The sequence below is a fragment of the Podarcis filfolensis genome (genome assembly GCF_964270895.1).
Source record: "Podarcis filfolensis genome assembly, chromosome: 1".
In the NCBI taxonomy this organism is placed as follows: Eukaryota; Metazoa; Chordata; class Lepidosauria; order Squamata; family Lacertidae; genus Podarcis; species Podarcis filfolensis.
The window spans coordinates 125,999,260-126,018,274 of record NC_139604.1 but is presented as its reverse complement, the minus strand read 5'-3'; the positions used below and the strand labels follow the sequence as shown (position 1 = coordinate 126,018,274).

The 19,015-nt window shown below is 45.6% G+C and overlaps 1 protein-coding gene and 1 long non-coding RNA gene across 12 annotated transcripts in view; one reads left to right on the top strand and one right to left on the bottom strand.

Moving 5' to 3' along the window:
* SYNE2 (spectrin repeat containing nuclear envelope protein 2) overlaps window positions 1-19,015 on the top strand; it is a 256,417-nt gene that overhangs the window by 137,854 nt on the left and 99,548 nt on the right. For all 11 annotated transcript variants that reach the window (XM_083607758.1, XM_083607756.1, XM_083607761.1 and 8 more), the window contains exons 59-63: window positions 1,358-1,489; window positions 4,542-4,724; window positions 9,105-9,179; window positions 10,654-10,743; window positions 15,882-16,103. In XM_083607758.1, coding sequence (XP_083463884.1) covers window positions 1,358-1,489; window positions 4,542-4,724; window positions 9,105-9,179; window positions 10,654-10,743; window positions 15,882-16,103 — 702 coding nt within the window. The remainder of the gene's footprint in view (window positions 1-1,357; window positions 1,490-4,541; window positions 4,725-9,104; window positions 9,180-10,653; window positions 10,744-15,881; window positions 16,104-19,015) is intronic.
* The window catches only part of LOC310766983, an 82,154-nt gene that overhangs the window by 14,283 nt on the left and 48,856 nt on the right, over window positions 1-19,015 (bottom strand). The window lies entirely within an intron of this gene.

Genomic DNA, 19,015 nt, shown 5'->3' with positions numbered 1-19,015 from the left:
TTATTTAACCCAAGGCACAAAACTTTGGAAATGCCTGGATTTGTAAAAGTTAACTTCACAGTTGTGCATCATGAGCATTTCAGTTTCCACAATTGTCTTAAAAACGAATTGTGTTTCCTTATTCAGAAGGAAGCAGTACTCCTAAGCAGTACAGTTCAGGTATGAATCATGGCTGCACATCACACATTCTACATCACAGACCCACATCTGGACAGTCTAGCTGCTTCCGCTGCTGCTTTCTTTATTGCTTCAACAGTAATTTCCCTCTGCCTGTTTTGAATACTTCATCTGTAGTACCATCAATATTAGGGCTACCATACGTCCTGATTTTCCTGGACATTACAGGGATTTCAAAGCTGGAATTTCTGAAAGGGGGCACTTTGTTCTGGATCTTAGAAAACTCAATCGAAAAAGCACTTTTTTTTGGTGTTTTTGTAAAAGAACGCTCAACCACTTTGGGGTCTTCAACAACTCAACAACTGTTTTGGGGTGTCCTGGTTTTTACTTTCTGAAAAATGGCAACCCTGTATTCCCTAATGCAGCGAATGAAATATTGTGCTTCGTAATTCTTTTCTAAAAAAATTTTCTAACTTTTATTGATAAATGCAATACTTAACAAACACAAACCAGAACACTAAACAAACTTATTATACATAGATACATACACCTCTCAGCTTAGATTACAAAAACAGAAAACAAACATACAAACTAAACATACAGACATAAATTTTGACTTCCCTCCACCTATATGTGTTATCAATATTATTTTTGACTATCTCATCTTATACCCATTTCTTCTTAATTTTTTACTCTATAAGTTTCATTCATTGCATATTGATGTGTTGATACCAGAACAATGTTTTTTGATGTATTCCTTCACGCAAGTCCACTCCTCTATCAGTTTTTCGTCTGATTGGCCTCTTACCACTGCTGTAAGTCTTGCTGATTCTATATATTCACAAAATCTTATTTGTCATTCTCTTATTGAGGGAGTTTTTTTTCCTCCCAATTTTTTGCTATAATCATTCTGGCTGCAGCGGTTGCATATAAGAAAACTTTTTTCCTAGCGGCAGGAATGTCAGTCGATATAATTCCCAAGAGGTACACCTCTGGTTTTTTCCGTAATTCTATGAGCAAATGCAATTGCCTCTGCAGACGCTTAACTGTGAAGTGCTTCCATCACGAAGCAATTCCACCTGTTTCTCTGTTTTACTTTCCTTAATGTGTTGACTCGTCCTTTATGAGCTGGACATGGGTGCAGTCTGTGCAGTGTGGGTGTTCGATGGTTTATTAGGTTACAGGGCCATGTGTTCCACCGCCCACTTCAAAACAGCTAATAGTAATTACTGTTTTACAGCCCATTGTGAAAGAGCTGGAAGAGAGCGAGCAAGAAATAGACTCTCTGAAGCAGTTCCAGTTCACAAGGAGTGGCTTGGATGAATTGGCTACAGAAATCCCAAGGCCTGCTCTGGCTGCCTCCTACCCAGAGGTGAGGTTTGCATTCCCCCTTCCTCCATCTGTGCTGGATGCCTGCTGTGCTCTGAACTTAACTGCAGCATCGAAAACTCCCATCAGCCTCAGTCAGCATGGCTGGTTGCCAGGGATGATGGGAGTTGTAGTCCCAGTGCCAACAGGTTGCCTACCCTTTCATCATTCCTCCTCTGGTGTATTCCAGTGTGTTCATTGGCTCTTTCCAGAGTCCTTCCCTCCCCGCTTCTCCATCTGCCACGTAAATTAAATGGAACCACCCAGAGTGCTAATTGTTTTTACATTTCTCTAGCTAATTGCATTTCAGACTCAAAACTGTAAACAATGTGAAGGGGCGGTTCCAGAAAGAGGTGAAAATTTCCTAATTGGAAATTTTCCAACTGGAGGAGTCAGCTGCAGAAAAGATGATGCAGAGATAAATAGAAAACATGGCCGAATTGTATACCCTTTTCTTTTATTTTTTAAAAAAACAGACAAATGAAACAGCCGTTCTCTTTTGAAACTTAGGAGACTGGAATAGATTTTTGATCCCAAACTTATTAGCAGCTGCTAAAATAACAACATGTGTGTGTGTTGAAACAGATGAATGTGTTAAACTGAAATCTTGTTAAGGCTTTGGGAGGACTGGAAAAGGACGAAACAGTTTTATTGAAAATGGACTTAAGGTTATAACACTAATTAAAAGTACGAGAAAGTAGTTTCCTCGAAATTCACTTGGACTTAGGTTAGTATTCTGGTACACATTGTATAGCATATACTAATACAGTGGTACCTCGGGTTAATTCGTTCCAGAGGTCTGTTCTTAACCTGAAACTGTACTTAACCTGAAGCACCACTTTAGCTAATGGGGCCTCCTGCTGCTGCTGCGCCGCTGGAGCACGGTTTCTGTTCTTATCCTGAAGCAAAGTTCTTAACCTGAAGCACTATTTCTGGGTTAGCGGAGTCTGTAACATGAAGCATATGTAACCTGAAGCGTATGTAACCTGAGGTACCACTGTATTAATACCCATTCTCAAAATGTGATAGCATATGAGTCTGACCAAACTGCGGGAGGCAGTGGAAGACAGGCGTGCCTGGTGTGCTCTGGTCCATGGGGTCACAAAGAGTTGGACATGACTAAACGACTAAATAACAACAACAAAAATATTAATACCCATTCTCACAATGTGGATCCTAATGTAGCCAAAATGTCACCACACACAGAGAAAGAGAAGCAACAAACAGGCTTAGGGGGAAACCAGAAGTTCTCAGGAACACAACACATTTTTAGGGAGGCAAAAAGGGTCCAGAATGATGATTGACTCTTGGCAGAGTTGAGGGAGGGAGCTAAAATTGAGTATGTAAGGGAGAGACGGAATGGAATGTTCAGAAAGAGGTTCTGGTTTGTTGGGAGGAGAACTCCACACTTCAGTTTTTTGTTGCAGATCCCAGAATTTTTGGAATTTTGATTCAGACAAAAAAAAAAGTTATACAATTTACTTTCTTCAGATGCGTGGATATTACATTAGCAAGCATTGGGCCTGCTTCACTCTGAGTGCCAGTTCAACACAGCGGGATCCCATTCTGCAAGGGCACAGCAGCAGGGGAAGTGCTGGTCAGGTGGGGAATGGCCTGTGCCCAAAGCCCTCCTGCCTATGCAGTGCCAACTTTAATACCTCAGGTTACATACGCTTCAGGTTACAGACTCCGCTAACCCAGAAGTAATGCTTCAGGTTAAGAACTTTGCTTCAGGATGAGAACAGAAATCGTGCTCCAGCGGCGCAGCGGCAGCAGGAGGCCCCATTAGCTAAAGTGGTGCTTCAGGTTAAGAACAGTTTCAGGTTAAGTACGGGCCTCTGGAACAAATTAAGTACTTAACCTGAGGTACCACTGTAAGCCTGTAGCAGCCATTTGGAATTATACCAGGTGGTGGGGTGTCACGCTCTTCTTTCTCCTGTGAGCAACCGAAGGGGAGCTGTTAAGCCAGAAATGGGGACTCAAATGGATTAGCTTGTTACAGGGGAACACGAGAGTCTACTACAGTGGTACCCTGGGTTGAGAATTTAATTCGTTCCAGAGGTCCATTCTTAACCTGAAACTGTTCTTAACCTGAGGTACCACTTTAGCTAATGGGGCCTCCCTCTGCTGCTGTGCCGCCGGAGCACGATTTCTGTTCTCATCCTGAAGTAAAGTTCTTAATCTGAGGTACTATTTCTGGGTTAGAAGAGTCTGTAACCTGAAGCGTCTGTAACCTGAAGCATCTGTAACCCAAGGTACCACTGTATATAGGTGGAAAAGCAAGGAAATGACTAGGCCATGCAACTATGCTAACACCTTTCAGCTCTCCAAATTACAGCAACATTAGTAACAGTGTCACATTTCGCACCTACTGCAATGTATATACTAGTCTAAAGCCCTAATTAAATTGCATAATTGCCTGGTGGTTAGGATGATTCCTTCCTACATAGAAATAATCTGTTCAGTGAGGACACAGGAACAGAGAAGCAGAGACAGGGAAGGATGCCCTGCTTGCATTTTCTTGGGATGTTTTCCGGCTTCTTGCGTAAAAACTACACAGACCTCTTAATTCCTGATTTTGTGCCACTTGGAATAGGAGGGAAATGTTGTTGTTGTTGTTGTTGTTGTTGTTTTAAAAAAACCTTCAGGACTTTCAGGAAGTGCTAGTGTATTATAGTTGACCTATCTAGATTAGTGACTGAGCCTGTCAAAGGAAGAACTCCTGAGCATTCACCCTCTAGGAATTCTGCTCCCACAAGCCTCACATGTCCATTTGCCACCCAGAGTGGTGCTCTTTACTGAAGCTCCACATTGCCTGGCAAGCCATGGCCGGTCGAAGACGCATCCAGAAGGCTCTTGTTTTCATGCTGAGGCCTTTGCTCTGGTTTTCAGCAGCAATGGGGCGCTACTTCCGTGTAAGACAGAGAGCCAGTGGGAACCGCGGAGATCAGGCTCCAGTAAGATGCTACAAACCATTTGCTGTTTCCTTCTGTTTTTGCACTTCCCCTCCCTGCCCTCATGAAAAAAAGTCACATCTGAGCATCGTTGTTCCTTAGGGCGAGGAGATGGAAGACATAAAGCAGCGGATCTCCCTCCTTTGCCAGAGGAAGGAGGACATTCTCACAAGGATGAAGAATTCCTTGGTGGAGCTACACCAGAGGCCAGAGCAGCCTGAACTAGAGGAGGACATTTTGGAATCCCCGGAGCCGGAAGAACGTGGAGCTGGTGCTGATTGGCAGGTAAGTGGATTCCAAGCCAGTGTGGTGTGGTGGTTAAGAGCGGTAGACTCGTAATCTGGGGAGCCGGGTTCGCGTCCCCGCTCCTCCACATGCCGCTGCTGGGTGACCTTGGGCCAGTCATACTTCTCTGAAGTCACTCGGCCTCACTCACCTCACAGAGTGTTTGTTGTGGGGGAGGAAGGGAAAGGAGATTGTTAGCTGCTTTGAGACTCCTTAGGGTAGTGATAAATCAGGATATCAAATCCAAACTCTTCTTCTTCTTCTTCAAGCGGTTTTGTAGGAGTATGTTCAGAGAAGTGAGGAAGCCCTTCTAGATACTGGTTATTTTAGGCCGGATCCGCTTCTTACCAGAGTTTCAGGACCATTTGCCACACAAAATGGCGTCTTTGTTTTGTGTATATCCCCAGCTCCATTGTAGCTTGTATTAAGGGTCATTAGTTTGTACGTTTCTCCTCCCTCAGTTCCACATCATTAGATGGAAGATGTTGGGGAAGTGTATGATTCAGGGAACTGGGGAAGAACCAAACATAAGGATGGAGATAGATTTGGTGGTAAGGATGTAGGAAGGCTGCTGGATCTGGGCAATGGTCCATCCAGTCCACCATCTTGTTCTCAAATTAGTCCACCAGGTGCCTCTTCTGGGAAGCCTGTAAACAAGGCATGGGTGCTAGTGTCACTTGTACGTTCCCAGCAAATGGTATTTGGAGGCATACTTGAGGTGGAATGGAGCCATCATTCTTAATCATGTGGGTTATACAGTCATACCTCGGAAGTCGAACGGACTTCCAAAACGTTCAGAAACAAAAGTGTGGCTTCTGATTCGCTGCAGGAAGCGCCTGCAGCGAATCGGAAGCCACGGAAGCCCCGTCAGACGTTTGCCTTCCAAAAATAGTTTGCAAACCAGAACACTCACTTCCAGGTTTGTGGCGTTCGGGAGCCAAAACTTTCGAGAACTAAGCTGTTCAAAAACCAAGGTACACCTGTAGTTCCAGTTTTCAATATTGTGGAAATTCGCTGCTGGGCTATCTGTTTCTATTTTTCAGTTGTTTCCATGCTACTCAGAAAAGGTATCGATAGTTTTATGCGTTGCAACTGTGAGCTCAGAAAGGAAACGAAATGCTTGTTGGTTACAGAGACATCCTATTAACAAACTCTTTAAGATGGATAAACAAATTGGATTTGCAGAACAAAAATCCCAATTCACAAGGGATCAAAAATGTGCAAACTGCTTCTATAAAGTGGGATACAAAAGAGGAATTTGTGAAATCAAGTATGACTGAGTGGGCACAGGATGTGGGTCGTAATGTTGATTATGAGCTGTGGGAGAATTTACGGATGGTAAATATGAATTTTACGGTGTGTTACGCATTAAAGGAAAATATGATGAAAATGGCCCACTGATGGTATTTAACACCTGCCAAACTAGCGAAAATGTTTTAAAAAAGAGAAAAGGTAAATGTTGAAAATGCAATGAAGCAGAGGGATCCTTTTCCCACATGTGGTCTTGTAAAGTAATCAGGGAATTCTGGGAAGTAATTTACAATGAATTAGAAAAAGATATTCAGATAAAGGACTCGGGTGGCGCTGTGGGTTAAACCACAGAGCCTAGGGCTTGCTGATCAGAAGGTCGGCAGTTCGAATCCCCGTGACGGGGTGAGCTCCCATTGCTCAGTCCCTGCTCCTGCCCACCTAGCAGTTCGAAAGCACGTCAAAGTGCAAGTAGATAAATAGGTACCGCTCAGGCGGGAAGGTAAACGGCGTTTCCGTGCGCTGCTCTGGTTTGCCAGAAGCGGCTTAGTCATGCTGGCCACATGACCCGAAAGCTGTACGCCGGCTCCCTCGGCCAATAAAGCAAGATGAGCGCCGCAACCCCAGAGTCGGCCACGACTGGACCTAACGGTCAGGGGTCCCTTTACCTTTATTCAGATAAACCTTCCCAAAAAAGCCCAAGGCATTCCTTTCGGGAATGGTAACAACAGAGCTCCCTAAAACAAAACAAAAAATTATTATATGCCACCACTGCGGCTAGAATCTTATTGGCACAAAGGTGGAGAACGGGAACCAAGGAAGAGTAGCAGTTTAAAATGCTTGAATATGCTGAATTGGGAGGCATAACGAACAGGGAAAGAGAAAAGGACAATAAAGAATATAAGGAGGATTGGAAAATGTTTTTTTAATATTTTAAGAACCAGTATAAACAAGTAAATAACCTAGCAGGTCTTGAGTAAAAGCAGCAGAATTAGGAGCTGATAGAATTTAACAGCAGAAGAAATTCGAAGATTAAAAAATTGGAATACCCGATTTAATAGAAAAATAAAGAAACCAGGAAAAGGGTGAAAGGGGAGTCACCAGGTATTTAGTTGTATGTTGAGACTGGTATGAAAGCTGTACAATTGGGGGGTGGACAGAAAGGAATGTGTGAGAGAGAGATATTTGCCTCTGTACAGTGGTACCTCAGGTTAAGTACTTAATTCATTCTGGAGGTCCGTACTTAACCTGAAACTGTTCTTAACCTGAAACACCACTTTAGCTAATGGGACCTCCCGCTGCTGTCATGCCGCCGGAGCACGATTTCTGTTCTCATCCTAAAGCAAAGTTCTTAAACTGAAGCACTATTTCTGGGTTAGCGGAGTCTGTTATCCGAAGCGTCTGTAACCTGAAGCGTATGTAACCTGAGGTACCACTGTATTAAAAATGCAAGTAAAGCAAAAACGAAAATGCTTGTTTTACATGATTACAAGGTGGAAGTTGTTATCAGTGGTGGTTATACTAAGGCAGGGCTGGGGAAGCTCTCACCTGTGGGCCAAATTTGGCCCACAGGCCTGTTTTCCCTAAACCCTGCCCACATGCCCTGCCAGTTAAGGTCATAAGTCTCTAGTACTGGGACTGTCGGGTACTTAGGAAGCACTGCACAAGGGACCTTGGCAGGTTGGTGGGACAGCTCACCTGTCAGTCATCTAGCAGCATCATGACATCCGGTGACTGGCAGGTGGGTTGACCCACCTGCCATAGTTGGCCTGCTGGCGTGGGACCAGATAGCAATTTGGTCCACTGGCCCCAAAAGGTTTTCCCCCTACCCCGTCCTAAGGCAACCAGCCAGCCGGTTTTCCCACCCCACCCAACTCCCTTTGATTGTCATTGGCCATTCATGGTTCGTTATAGCATTTGTTTATTATTGGTTTATTACACTGGAATGGGAAAAGGAATGGCAGGGTTGGTTAGGGGAGGTCTTTCAGATCACCTCGGTTTCTCATTCACCCCTGGAACGCATGTAAACAAATCAGAAATTGAAATTAGTTTGTGGGGTTTTTGCGTAAGAGAACTGATATAAACCCGCTTTCCCCGACTTGGGCCTTCCAGATATTTTGAACTACAACTCTCCTCCCCTCCAGTTATTATTCTCGTTAATTATTATGTCACTTACGTGCCAAAATGGCTTCTAAGTGGTTCGCAAGTATAAAATCAATACGTAATTAAAATACATAGTAGCAATTCGATTGGGGCATCAAAAACGTCCATAATTGAAACATGTGCTAAATTTACAAAATATACAACAATGAAAAAGCATGACCACGAAAGCAGTTTTAAAAGGGTAAAGGTAAAGGGACCCCTGACCATTAGGTCCAGTCGTGGCTGACTCTGGGGTTGCGGCGTTCATCTCGCTTTATTGACCGAGGGAGCCAGTGTACAGCTTCCTGGTCATGTGGCCAGCATGACGAACCAGAGCAGGGCACGGAAACGCCGTTTACCTTCCCGCCAGAGCAGTACCTATTTATGTACTTGCATTTTGACGTGCTTTCGAACTGCTAGGTTGGCAGGAGCAGGGACAGAGCAACAGGAGCTCACCCCGTCGCGGGGATTCGAACCGCCGACCTTCTGATCGGCAAGTCCTAGGCTCTGTGGTTTAAAAGGGTACAAAACAATAAAACCAGAAGCTCACTTGCTTGCCTAAGCAGGTGTTTTCTTCAGGAGGTGGTGGAATGCCAACACTGGTGGAGCCTCTTGGGAGTTGTAGTCCAAAATATTTGTTGGGCTCCGGGTTGAGAGAGGCTTGTGCAAACAAACCACGTTGCTAGATGGTTTGGCACTAATCAGAGTTGTTGAGACTGTGCTATTTTGCACTGGGCATTGATCCAACGTACTTTATTTAAGGTCTATTGACTTTGAAAGATAGATGCAATTTTAAACCCCGTTGAAATCTATGGGATTTAAAAGCGCTTTAATTTTTGGTTGGCTCAGGCCCTATTAATTTGTCTGGATTAATTGGAGCTTTACACTCATGAGAAACTGACTGGACATTGAACCTTGGGGAGGACTTGAATGAAAAGTTCTTTTCGCAACTACAAATAACTGGGCTGTATCTGTGTGTGTACATTTTAGCCGAAAAAGCGAGGGTCACTGTCTCTTCTACCTTCCTTGGTTGAAGAAGCTGAGGACAATTCATTCCACAATGAAGTGAGTATAATGCAGAATTGGTTGGATTAATTCCTCAAAGAGTGACTAATTGCTTCACAGAGTTTGGTGGCAAATTCTTTACCGTGTACTAGGACACCCATTTTAGTTATCACAGGAGCTGCTGAATTGTCCATCGTTTCCATCATTTTTACGAATGCATCACATATAGCTCTGAGCTTAAAAATGGGAGCTTTTTGTGAAAGCTTCTGTGAGCAATCTTTTGGCAAGTTTGTGGGGAGGGGTGTGTTTCTGTGAAAGGACGTGAAGTGATTTTTAAAAAGTTGGTTCTTTCATCAATTTGGCAGGGGGACAATTTGGTGAAAGGACCTGTAAGTCTTTGCCCATTCAAAGTGAGAACAATGCTGATCCAAGAAGACTGTTTATGGAAGATCATATCCTGGCTTTGTAAGCCAACTTCTGGTTGAGCCTTTTGGCCATGTGCATAGCCCCTCTGTTCCTTCCTTTTTGCAAGCAAGGAAACAAACTGAAAGGTTTCCCACTAACCATAGTTTCTTGTATCACACAAACTGGGAAACTGTGGTTAGCACATTTGCAGCAAGCCCGAATACCTAGTGAACGTCAAACCATAGCTAAATATCCTGGCCTGTTCTAACACTGCAAATAATAGTTTACAGGTTTGGGACGAAACAGAAAACGAGCTGTGCCTTCGTAGAAGGCTTCTGCCTCGTTGGGAAGTGTGATGAAACACTCGTCTTTTGCACAACTGGAATGTACCGTATTTTTCGCTCCATAAGGCGCATCGGACCATAAGGCACACCTAGTTTTTAGAGGGGGAAATCAAGAAAAAAAATTTATTCCCCCCCCCAACCCCAAAGAGCAAAGAAGCCAAGACAGCGAGCGCGATCCATCCTGCTTGCTGTCTTGGCTTCCTCTTTAGCAGCGCGCAACCCCTCCAACCGGGAGAGGCTGCACAAGGCTAAAGAAGCCAAGATAGCGAGCAGCGAGCGGGATGGATCCTGCTCGCTGTCTTGGCTTCTTTAGCCGCGCGCAGCCTCTCCCAGCTGGGAGAGACTGCTCGCGGCTATGGCAATTCCCCCACCTCCCGCAAAAGCCCACAGGAGCCGCGCACCCTTTAAGGAGCGTGCAGCTCCTGCGGGCTTTTCTACTAGGAGGGAGAAGGGACTGACTGGCCACGTCAGTCCCTTCTCCCTCCTGGGGAAAAGCCTGCAAGAGCCGCGCGGAGCTTGTGTGCAACTCTTGGGGGCTTTTCCTGCCTGCCTCCCCCCTGCATTCGTTTCATAAGACGCACACACATTTCCCCTTACTTTTTAGGAGGGAAAAAAGTGTGTCTTATGGAGCGAAAAATACTGTAGCTTCTTGTGCAAAGTTAAGAGTCTCCCCAGTTCTGCTTCTTGCTCCGCTCACCATTGGCACATGGCACCCCCAGAAAGTTGCCTACAAGGGAATGTGGCTCAAAGAAAAAACATTTCTCCATCTCTGCTTTTCTTTGCAGGCTGTGGATGCTGAGGAGCCTGGCCAGCAGTTAATTTCTTTGTCTCCGCAAAGAGCAAGAAGTGGTGAGGCTCTTGCAAGTCATAGCGGGGTAGGTGTGCTAACCTTGGGTCCATTAAAGCTATCAGATTGTTACCAGAAAATTGCTGTCGAAAATATCACGATCGGATTACCTGTTATACCAGCAAATTGAAATGAAAAATGAAATGAGAGAACCTGAAGGCAGATAGGCAGCATTGTGCAGTGTACATACAGTCATAGGATTTAAGCCATTGTCCCCAATCACTTGCCCGCCAGCTGCTTTGGACTACGACTCCCACCATCCCTGACCACTGGCCATGCTGGCTGTGGCTGTTGGGAGTTGTGATCCAAAATATCCATAGGCCATCAGGTTAGGGAAGGCTGGATTAGAGAGAAAGCCTATACAATAATCCATCATGCCAAAATGTAGATTCTCTACATAACATCCCATCAAAGGTTAATCTGTATTTTTAGTTTAGGAAAAAGACAAGCGACGGGAAACATGCTGCAGGTTTATACACTGTCGAAAGTGAATAGGGACGTTTTTTTTCTGTCTTTCAAGCCTTAATGGTGAGAGATTTAGGACAGACAAAAAGGAATTTTTTCTTCACACACCACGTAGTTTCCTTATGGAATTTGCTGCTCGCAGGATATTATTATTATTACTATTACAAGTTATTGCCTGCTCTTCACCTAAGTTCCCAGGGCGGGTTAGAATGATCCAAACAAATTGTTAATATTAAAGCACACTATTAAGGTAAAGTTAAAGGGACCTCTGACCATTAGGTCCAGTCGTGGCCGACTCTGGGGTTGTGGCGCTCATCTAGCTTTAATGGCTGAGGGAGCTGGCGTACAGCTTCCAGGTCATGTGGCCAGCATGACTAAGCCGCTTCTGGCAAACCAGAGCAGCACACGGAAACGTCGTTTACCTTCCCGCCGGAGTGGTACCTATTTATTTACTTGTACTTTGACCTGCTTTCAAACTGCTAGGTTGGCAGGAGCAGCGACTGAGCAATGGGAGCTCATCCTGTCGCAGGGATTCGAACCGCCGACCTTCTGATCAGCAAGTCCTAGTCTCTGTGGTTTAACCCACAGCGCCAATTACACAATAGTAAAAGCAGTTTTGAGCCACTTAAAATTAGAGAAGTATGGTGGGCCCTAACAATATACCTCTCAAGTGTGAAAAGCCAAGGCAAAGCGCATTCGTTAAAAGTTGTCCAGTGAAGGTGTCAAGACACACCTCTGAGGGAAGGGAGTTCCACAGTTTAGATGTGGCGATTGCCTCTAGCTCAGGTGGTTTAAAAAGAGGATCAGATAAATTCATGGTGGTTCTATGCATCGGAGTCATCAGAGCTCTGACGCTGCAATCCTGTACCCTCTTACCGGGTAGTAAGCTCCAAACTGAACTCACTGAGACATAAGTAGACATATGTAAGGTTGCACTGTAAGAACTTGTTGCTGGGAAACAGCAGTGAAGAAGGATATTGCCATCAGGTTAGGGATGGAGGAGAAATTGGCTTTTGTTTGCATTTTAGTTGTGGTTTGACATCACCTGGAATAAATCAGTCCTATCTCTATAGTTGCAGAGCTGAAAATATTCCTCCCTCCCTCCCTTTCCTTCCTTCCTTGCTTCCTTCCTTCCTAATTTTAATTGTTTTTATTTTATTTTAGATAGATAGATAGATAGATAGATAGATAGATTCTTTATTGTCATTACACACGTGCAACATTGCACAAGTGCAACGAAATTGGATGCCATCCCTTAAAAACAACAAAAGCAAAACAACAACAACAACCCACAAACCACATTCCAGCCACACCCACACCCACACCCATCAATCTCCCAAGTCACACTATCGAGTTACAGCATTCAAAAGGGCCACAGCTCTCGGGTAGAAACTGTTTTTCAGTCTATTTGTCCTTGACTTGATGTTTCTATATCTCCTGCCAGACGGCAGTAGTGCAAACAGACTGTATCCCGGGTGAGATGAATCCTGCAGGATGTTGTTTGCTTTCCTAAGACAACGGGAACCGTACAATTCTTCCAAGGATGGGAGAGGTTGACCAATAATCCTTTGTGCTGTGGTTATAACCTTCTGGAGCACCTTCCTCTCCCTAGCTGTACAACTGGAGAACCAAGCACAAATACAGTATGTAAGAATGCTCTCTATGGAGCCTCGGTAGAAGGACACCAGCAGTCTCTCACTCAGATTGTTCTTCTTTAAAAGTCTGAGGAAATAAATTCTCTGCTGGGCCTTCTTCACCAGAGCAGTGGTATTTGCGCTCCAAGTCATGCCCTGATCGATAGTTACTCCCAAAAACCTGAATTCCGCCACCCTCTCCACCCGTTCCCCATTGATATGCAAGGGCTGAATGTCCGCCTTTTTTTTCCTGTAATCCACCACTAATTCCTTGGTCTTAGCCGTATTAAGAGCCAGATTGTTCTCTCCACACCAAACACAGAGCCGCTCCACCTCGTCCCGATAGGCGGACTCATCCCCTCCTGAAATGAGCCCTACCACCGTAGTGTCATCAGCAAACTTGATGATTTTGTTGCTGGAATAGATGGCTGTACAGTCATACGTATAGAGAGCATAGAGCAGGGGACTCAACACACAACCCTGTGGTGAGCCGGTGTTAAGGCTAAGGGCTGTGGACATATGTGACCCTACTCTGACCCTCTGAGAACGTTCTGACAAAAAATCCAAAACCCAGAGACAGGTGGAGTTGGAGAGTCCAATCGCCTCTAGCTTGGACACCAGTCTATGGGGGAGAATAGTGTTAAAAGCTGAGCTAAAATCCACAAACAGCAGCCTCACATAACTCCCCGGCTGCTCCAGATGGGACAGAGCAGCATGGAGAGTGGTGGTGATAGCGTCCTCTGTGGATCTATTTGCCCTGTATGCAAACTGGTAGTTGTCAAAAGTTGATGGAAGACAGGAAATAATATGACGGCGCACCAGTTTCTCAAAACACTTCATGATGATTGGAGTCAGTGCAACTGGTCTGTAGTCGTTCAAACTACTGATTGTGGATTTTTTGGGCAGAGGGACAATAGTTGACGACTTCAGGCAGGGTGGGACAATAGACTGGTGTAAGGACTTGTTGAAGATCTTAGTAAAGACCCTCGCCAGCTGATCCGCACAGCCCTTCAACACCTTTCCAGTGATGCCATCAGGTCCAGCCGCCTTCCTCGGATTCACCATCCTCAATACCTTTCTCACCTCATGCTCCTCTACCGTGAATGAGGGGCCCCTAAGGGCTGGTGGCTGTAATACCGGCGTCTCAGGTGGCTCCTTCTCGAAGCGAGCAAAGAAGAGGTTAAGCTCCTCCGCCAGCAAAGGGTCACCGTCGACAGCACCAAGGTTAGGTTTGTAGTTGGTAATGTGCTGAATCCCCTGCCACATCTGTCTTGTGTTGTTGCTCCTTAAATTATCCTCAATCCTCAGCCTATAATCCCGTTTTGCCTGTCGAATACCCCTCTTCAAGTTTGCTCTTGCCACACTGTAAAGCTGCACCTCGCCTGACCTGAAAGCCCTGTTCCTTTCCCGCAACAGGCCCTGGACCTCTCTATTCATCCAGGGTTTCTGATTGGGATAAAACCGGATGGATTTGTTTACTGTGACAGTGTCTGTGCAGTGATTGATATAGCACAGAACTGCCGCCGTGTGCTCCTCCAGGTCTGAACGATCGAAAATATCCCAATTAGTTCTCTCAAAACAGTCCTGCAGCTGGTGAATAGCACCTTCAGGCCAGATTTTAACAGATTTTAATATTGTGGGAGCCCGTTTCCTGAGTGGGATATATGCTGGTACCAGGAACAAAGACATATGGTCGGACTGGCCCAAGTGTGGCAGCTGTAAAGCCCTATAGCCGTGATTTACATTCGAATAAACTTTATCTAGTGTCTTGTCCCCTCTTGTGGGACATTTCACATGCTGATAGAGCGTTGGGAGCACTGTTTTAAGTTCTACATGGTTGAAGTCTCCCGCAATGATGTGCACAGCTTCAGGATACTTGTCTTGCTGGCTGCTGATAAGGCTCTGCAGGCGTCCCAAAGCCAAGTTGGCATTGGCATCTGGTGGCACGTACACACCAGTTAACATAACAGCTGTAAACTCCCTAGGGAGATAGGCTGGTCTACATTTAACAGCCACATATTCCAAATCCGGTGAACAGTGACTGCCCACAGTCTTAGAATTATTGGACCAGCATTTGTTCACATATACGCACAGCCCCCCTCCTCTAGTTTTTCCGAAGTCCATGCCTCGGTCATGACGATGTACCACCCAGCCTTCCAACTGAATAGCTGTGTCTGGTATGGACGGTTGAAGCCATGTCTCAATGACAAATAAAACGCAGCAATCTTTTACAAGGCTGTTCTTTGCTGCCTGCAACCTCAATTCATCCATCTTGTTGGCAAGAGATCTCACATTGGCAAGAAATATGCTGGGGAGTGGTGGTTTAGATGGACTCCTCTGTAATCTTACCAGGACGCCAGCCCGACAACCCCGCCTTTGCCTCCTGTCTCTACGCCGCCTTCGCCTCCTCCCTGGAGGCATAGTAATCCATGGAGAGCCCGGCGGCCTGGCTACTCCCACCGGAACGTTATCTAGTCGAAAATAATCAGCTCTTACAGCTTGTTCACACTGTAATCCGACCTTCAGAAGTTCCTGCCTGCTGTAAATCTTTCTTGCCCGGTCAGACATACTCGGACCAAGTAAAAATAATAAAAATAATAAAAACAAAACAAAACGCTAAGGGAGAGCACTAAGCCGCAGCGTCTATGCGCGCCGCCATCTTCTAAAATTTTATTTTATTTTAGCCCCAATCCTTATTCATACTAAACCTCAAAAGCAGTACAAAGAAATCATACGCTGGCATGTAAACCAGCTTTGAAGTGCAGCACGTAGAATCTTAACCGCATGCACCAGAAAAACACTTCTGGTGTGTGTGTCCCGCCGGGATAGCCACCTAATGAACTGTGAGTCAGCAGACTTCCTGTGCAAGCTGAGCTCTACCTGTGCAAATGCAAATCGGCTGCTAAGAAACCTGTTGCACCAGATCACGGGACTCTCAGCCGGCACTTGGGCTTACTTTTCCTTTCCTTTCTCCCCTAATCTGCCCGGCTCGTGCTGCTTTCCGAGAGCACGTTAGCTATTTTTCAGGCTCGCAGATCTTCCAGACTTTGGCTTTTCTTCCCCACAGGGCAAAGCCTCCTCCAGTCGAGTCACAAACACTGCCGAGTGCTTATTGGGAGATTCAGAGGACGGTAGGCCTGACTCAGAGCTTGCCCGGCTCCTCCATGTGTGGCAGGCAAAAATTGCTGAGCTGCAACGGTGGCTAGACCAAACGAAAGAGTCCCTGGGATCAGGAGGCCAGACCCGCCAAATGCAACAGACAGTGGAGCAGCGTCTAGCTGCGTGCCAGGTAAGCTGAGCTGAGCGGGCCAAAGGTCGCTGTTTCAGTTTCGTAAGCCAATCACCTTTGCCTCTCATTTCGGTGCGCCTACATAACGCCTGCAGCCTCGTCGTTCCTGCTTCTGGCTCTTTGTGTGTGTGTGTGACGCTGCTGCAGTAAACAGGGACTGGCTGCATTCCTTATAGGGGCACACAGAGAAAGGCGCTTTTCCCCATGTTCTCAACTGGCTTCTTGTCTGCCAAACCTAGGCAGGCCCCAGGAGTTACCTGCAAATACAGGATATGTTACGCAACCACAAGTGAATGCAGGGCCAGGGCCAGTGCAGGAGAGACACACAAGCCAGGGACATATACCATATTTTTTGCACCATAACACTCACTTTTTTTCCTCCTAGAAACTAAGGGGAAATGTCTGTGCGTGTTATGGAGCGAATGCCTGCGGGTGGTGGGGATCTGCTGCAGTCGTGAGCAGAGGATCCATGGTTCCGCTTCCTTCCCTCCTCCGTGGTTACAAAGCATGGATCCACATGGATCCTCAGGATTTTTGCATTGGGCTACTCCAAACTCACTGTCAGATCACATGTCTGTGGCCACAGCATGAACCACAAAAATCATACATCCACTATTTCGTTTAGAATTTTTCTTTTCTTGCTTTCCTCCTCTAAAAACTACGCGCGTGTTATGGTCTGGTGCATGTTATAGAGCGAAAAATACGGTATGTGCATTTCCTCCTACAAGCCCCCTCTCTCCCGCCAGTTTTCCCTCCAGCCGGGCTCTGAGATTGGAAAGCGGCCCAGATTTGAAGCGAAACGGCTTCCTTCAGCGAAGGGGGACTGGAGGGTGGCTAATTACTCCCCATACTGCTTTTTCCCTGCAAAGGCCTTCTACTCCCTTGTATATTCATGTTAGCTGGCAAGCGTGGCATTGCAAAGGACTGGTGGTGGATGAAATGCCATTCTGCGGCAGCCAAGGGGAAGGGGGCACCAAGTTCTTATCAATGATTTGTTTTGTGTTTTGTTTGGAGACAAAGGTCGGCATCATGCAGACACAGTGCTGCCGAAAGGCCACCGTTTGCAGAGTGCTGGTGGCCGGTTAGTTGCTGCATCCCCCCCACCTCCAGTGCTGGCTTGCAACCCCTGCTGGGAAGGGTCATGAAGACAGAGCATTCACATTCCAATAATCTCAACTTTCGTTTTAAACCACTGCCAAGTTTCTAGTCCCTATTGCTTTAAACTGCATGGACAGTGCCAAATGAAATCTCCCAAAGCCAGCAGGGTTTCTAGTGTTGTACTGCAGGACTATCATGCCCTTTTTATATTGTAAACTTCCCTGTGAGCTTTGGATAAAGGGTGGTATAGAAAATTTAATAATAATAGTAATAATACCCTGCATATCTTAATATGCACCCACCCCCAATGCTTTGAACAGAATGATTTGCACAGACATTCATACCAGTAGCAGCATGCAGTTTTTCTTGGCGGAAAATTTAAACCAAGTCATTGCTGAAGTTAAGCATTGGGGTTTTTCTTCCAGTGCACAGTAGAGAATGCACACCTCTGCTTAGGCTGCAGGAGTTCCTTGCATTTCAGATGTACAAATCATGTTTGCATGACAAATAAACTCTCTAAAACGAAACCCAACTTCACCTGACTCAGCTGCAAATAATTAAAGCATGATATGTTCCATATGGAAACCAGTTAAAAAAACAAGCCCATTCCTAATTCATCTCCAGAATTGTAAAGCTGCCAAAAGAAGGATGGAGAGCAGGTTTCTGCAACATTTCTGGAAAGTGCATTTCTGGTTCCAGTGAGGGGCCAGAGATGAGCTCCCATGCCATGGATCATGTGCCTCTCTAGGCGATAGATGGGCTGAGCTGATTGGAGGACAGGGACTGTGTGCATGCTATAATGCACATACCACATTCATTATTTCGCTCAGAGAATTCTGGGCGCTGTAGTTTTCCCCAGACAGGGTTGAAATTCCCAGCAACAAACTACAATGCCCAGAATTCTTTAAGGGATTGAACACGCTTCACAGGCGCTTTAAAGGAACGGTGCGTATGCAACCCAGCGTCTGCTTCCCCTTCTTCCCTACATTTTTGAGAATGTTCTCTCGTGATTGTAGCATATACTGCTACAGTCTTCTTTATCTTTCCCTTCATAAGCTTCAGCCTAAAACCCTCTAGCCAGCATTCTGCTTCCAGAATGGTTAATTCCTCTTTTTTCTTCTTCGGCTTAAGACCTTAATCTTCATCCCCAACAGAAAGAACACCATGGAGACCTATCCAGAAAACATGAGTGTGCTGAGTGGTTGCACCTAAATTAGCTTGACTGCATTTGTGGGTGTCTCATATACTGATACTGAATTCATTCTCCTGAGTGTGAATCCAAAATGCAAAGGAGAGCATCGACAGGCTTTGATACTTTGCTGTTGTGAAACCTGCCTTCACTTTGGCTCCCCTCACCAGCCCTGACTTCATGCAAATGTAGGGATAACAACAACAACAACAACAACAACAATTTTATTATTTATTCCTCGCCCATCTGACTGTGTTTCCTCAGCCACTCTGGGCGGCTCCCAACAGAACACTAAAACAGAATAAAACTTCAAACATTAAAAACTTCCCTGAACAAGGCTGCCTTCAGATGTCTTCTAAAAGTCAGATCGTTGTTTATTTCCTTGACATCTGATGGGAGGGCATTCCACAGGGCGGTGCCATTACCAAGAAGACCCTCTGCCTGGTTCCCTGTAACCTTACTTCTCGCAGTGAAGGAACCACCAGAAGGCCCTCTGAGCTGGATCTCAGTTTCCAGACTGTGATTCAGCACTACAAATCTCCCAAAGGGAGCCACACAATGACAGCCACACACTTGGCATCTCCCCACTGTCAACATCTAGATTGTAGGCCTTTCAGGGCAGAGA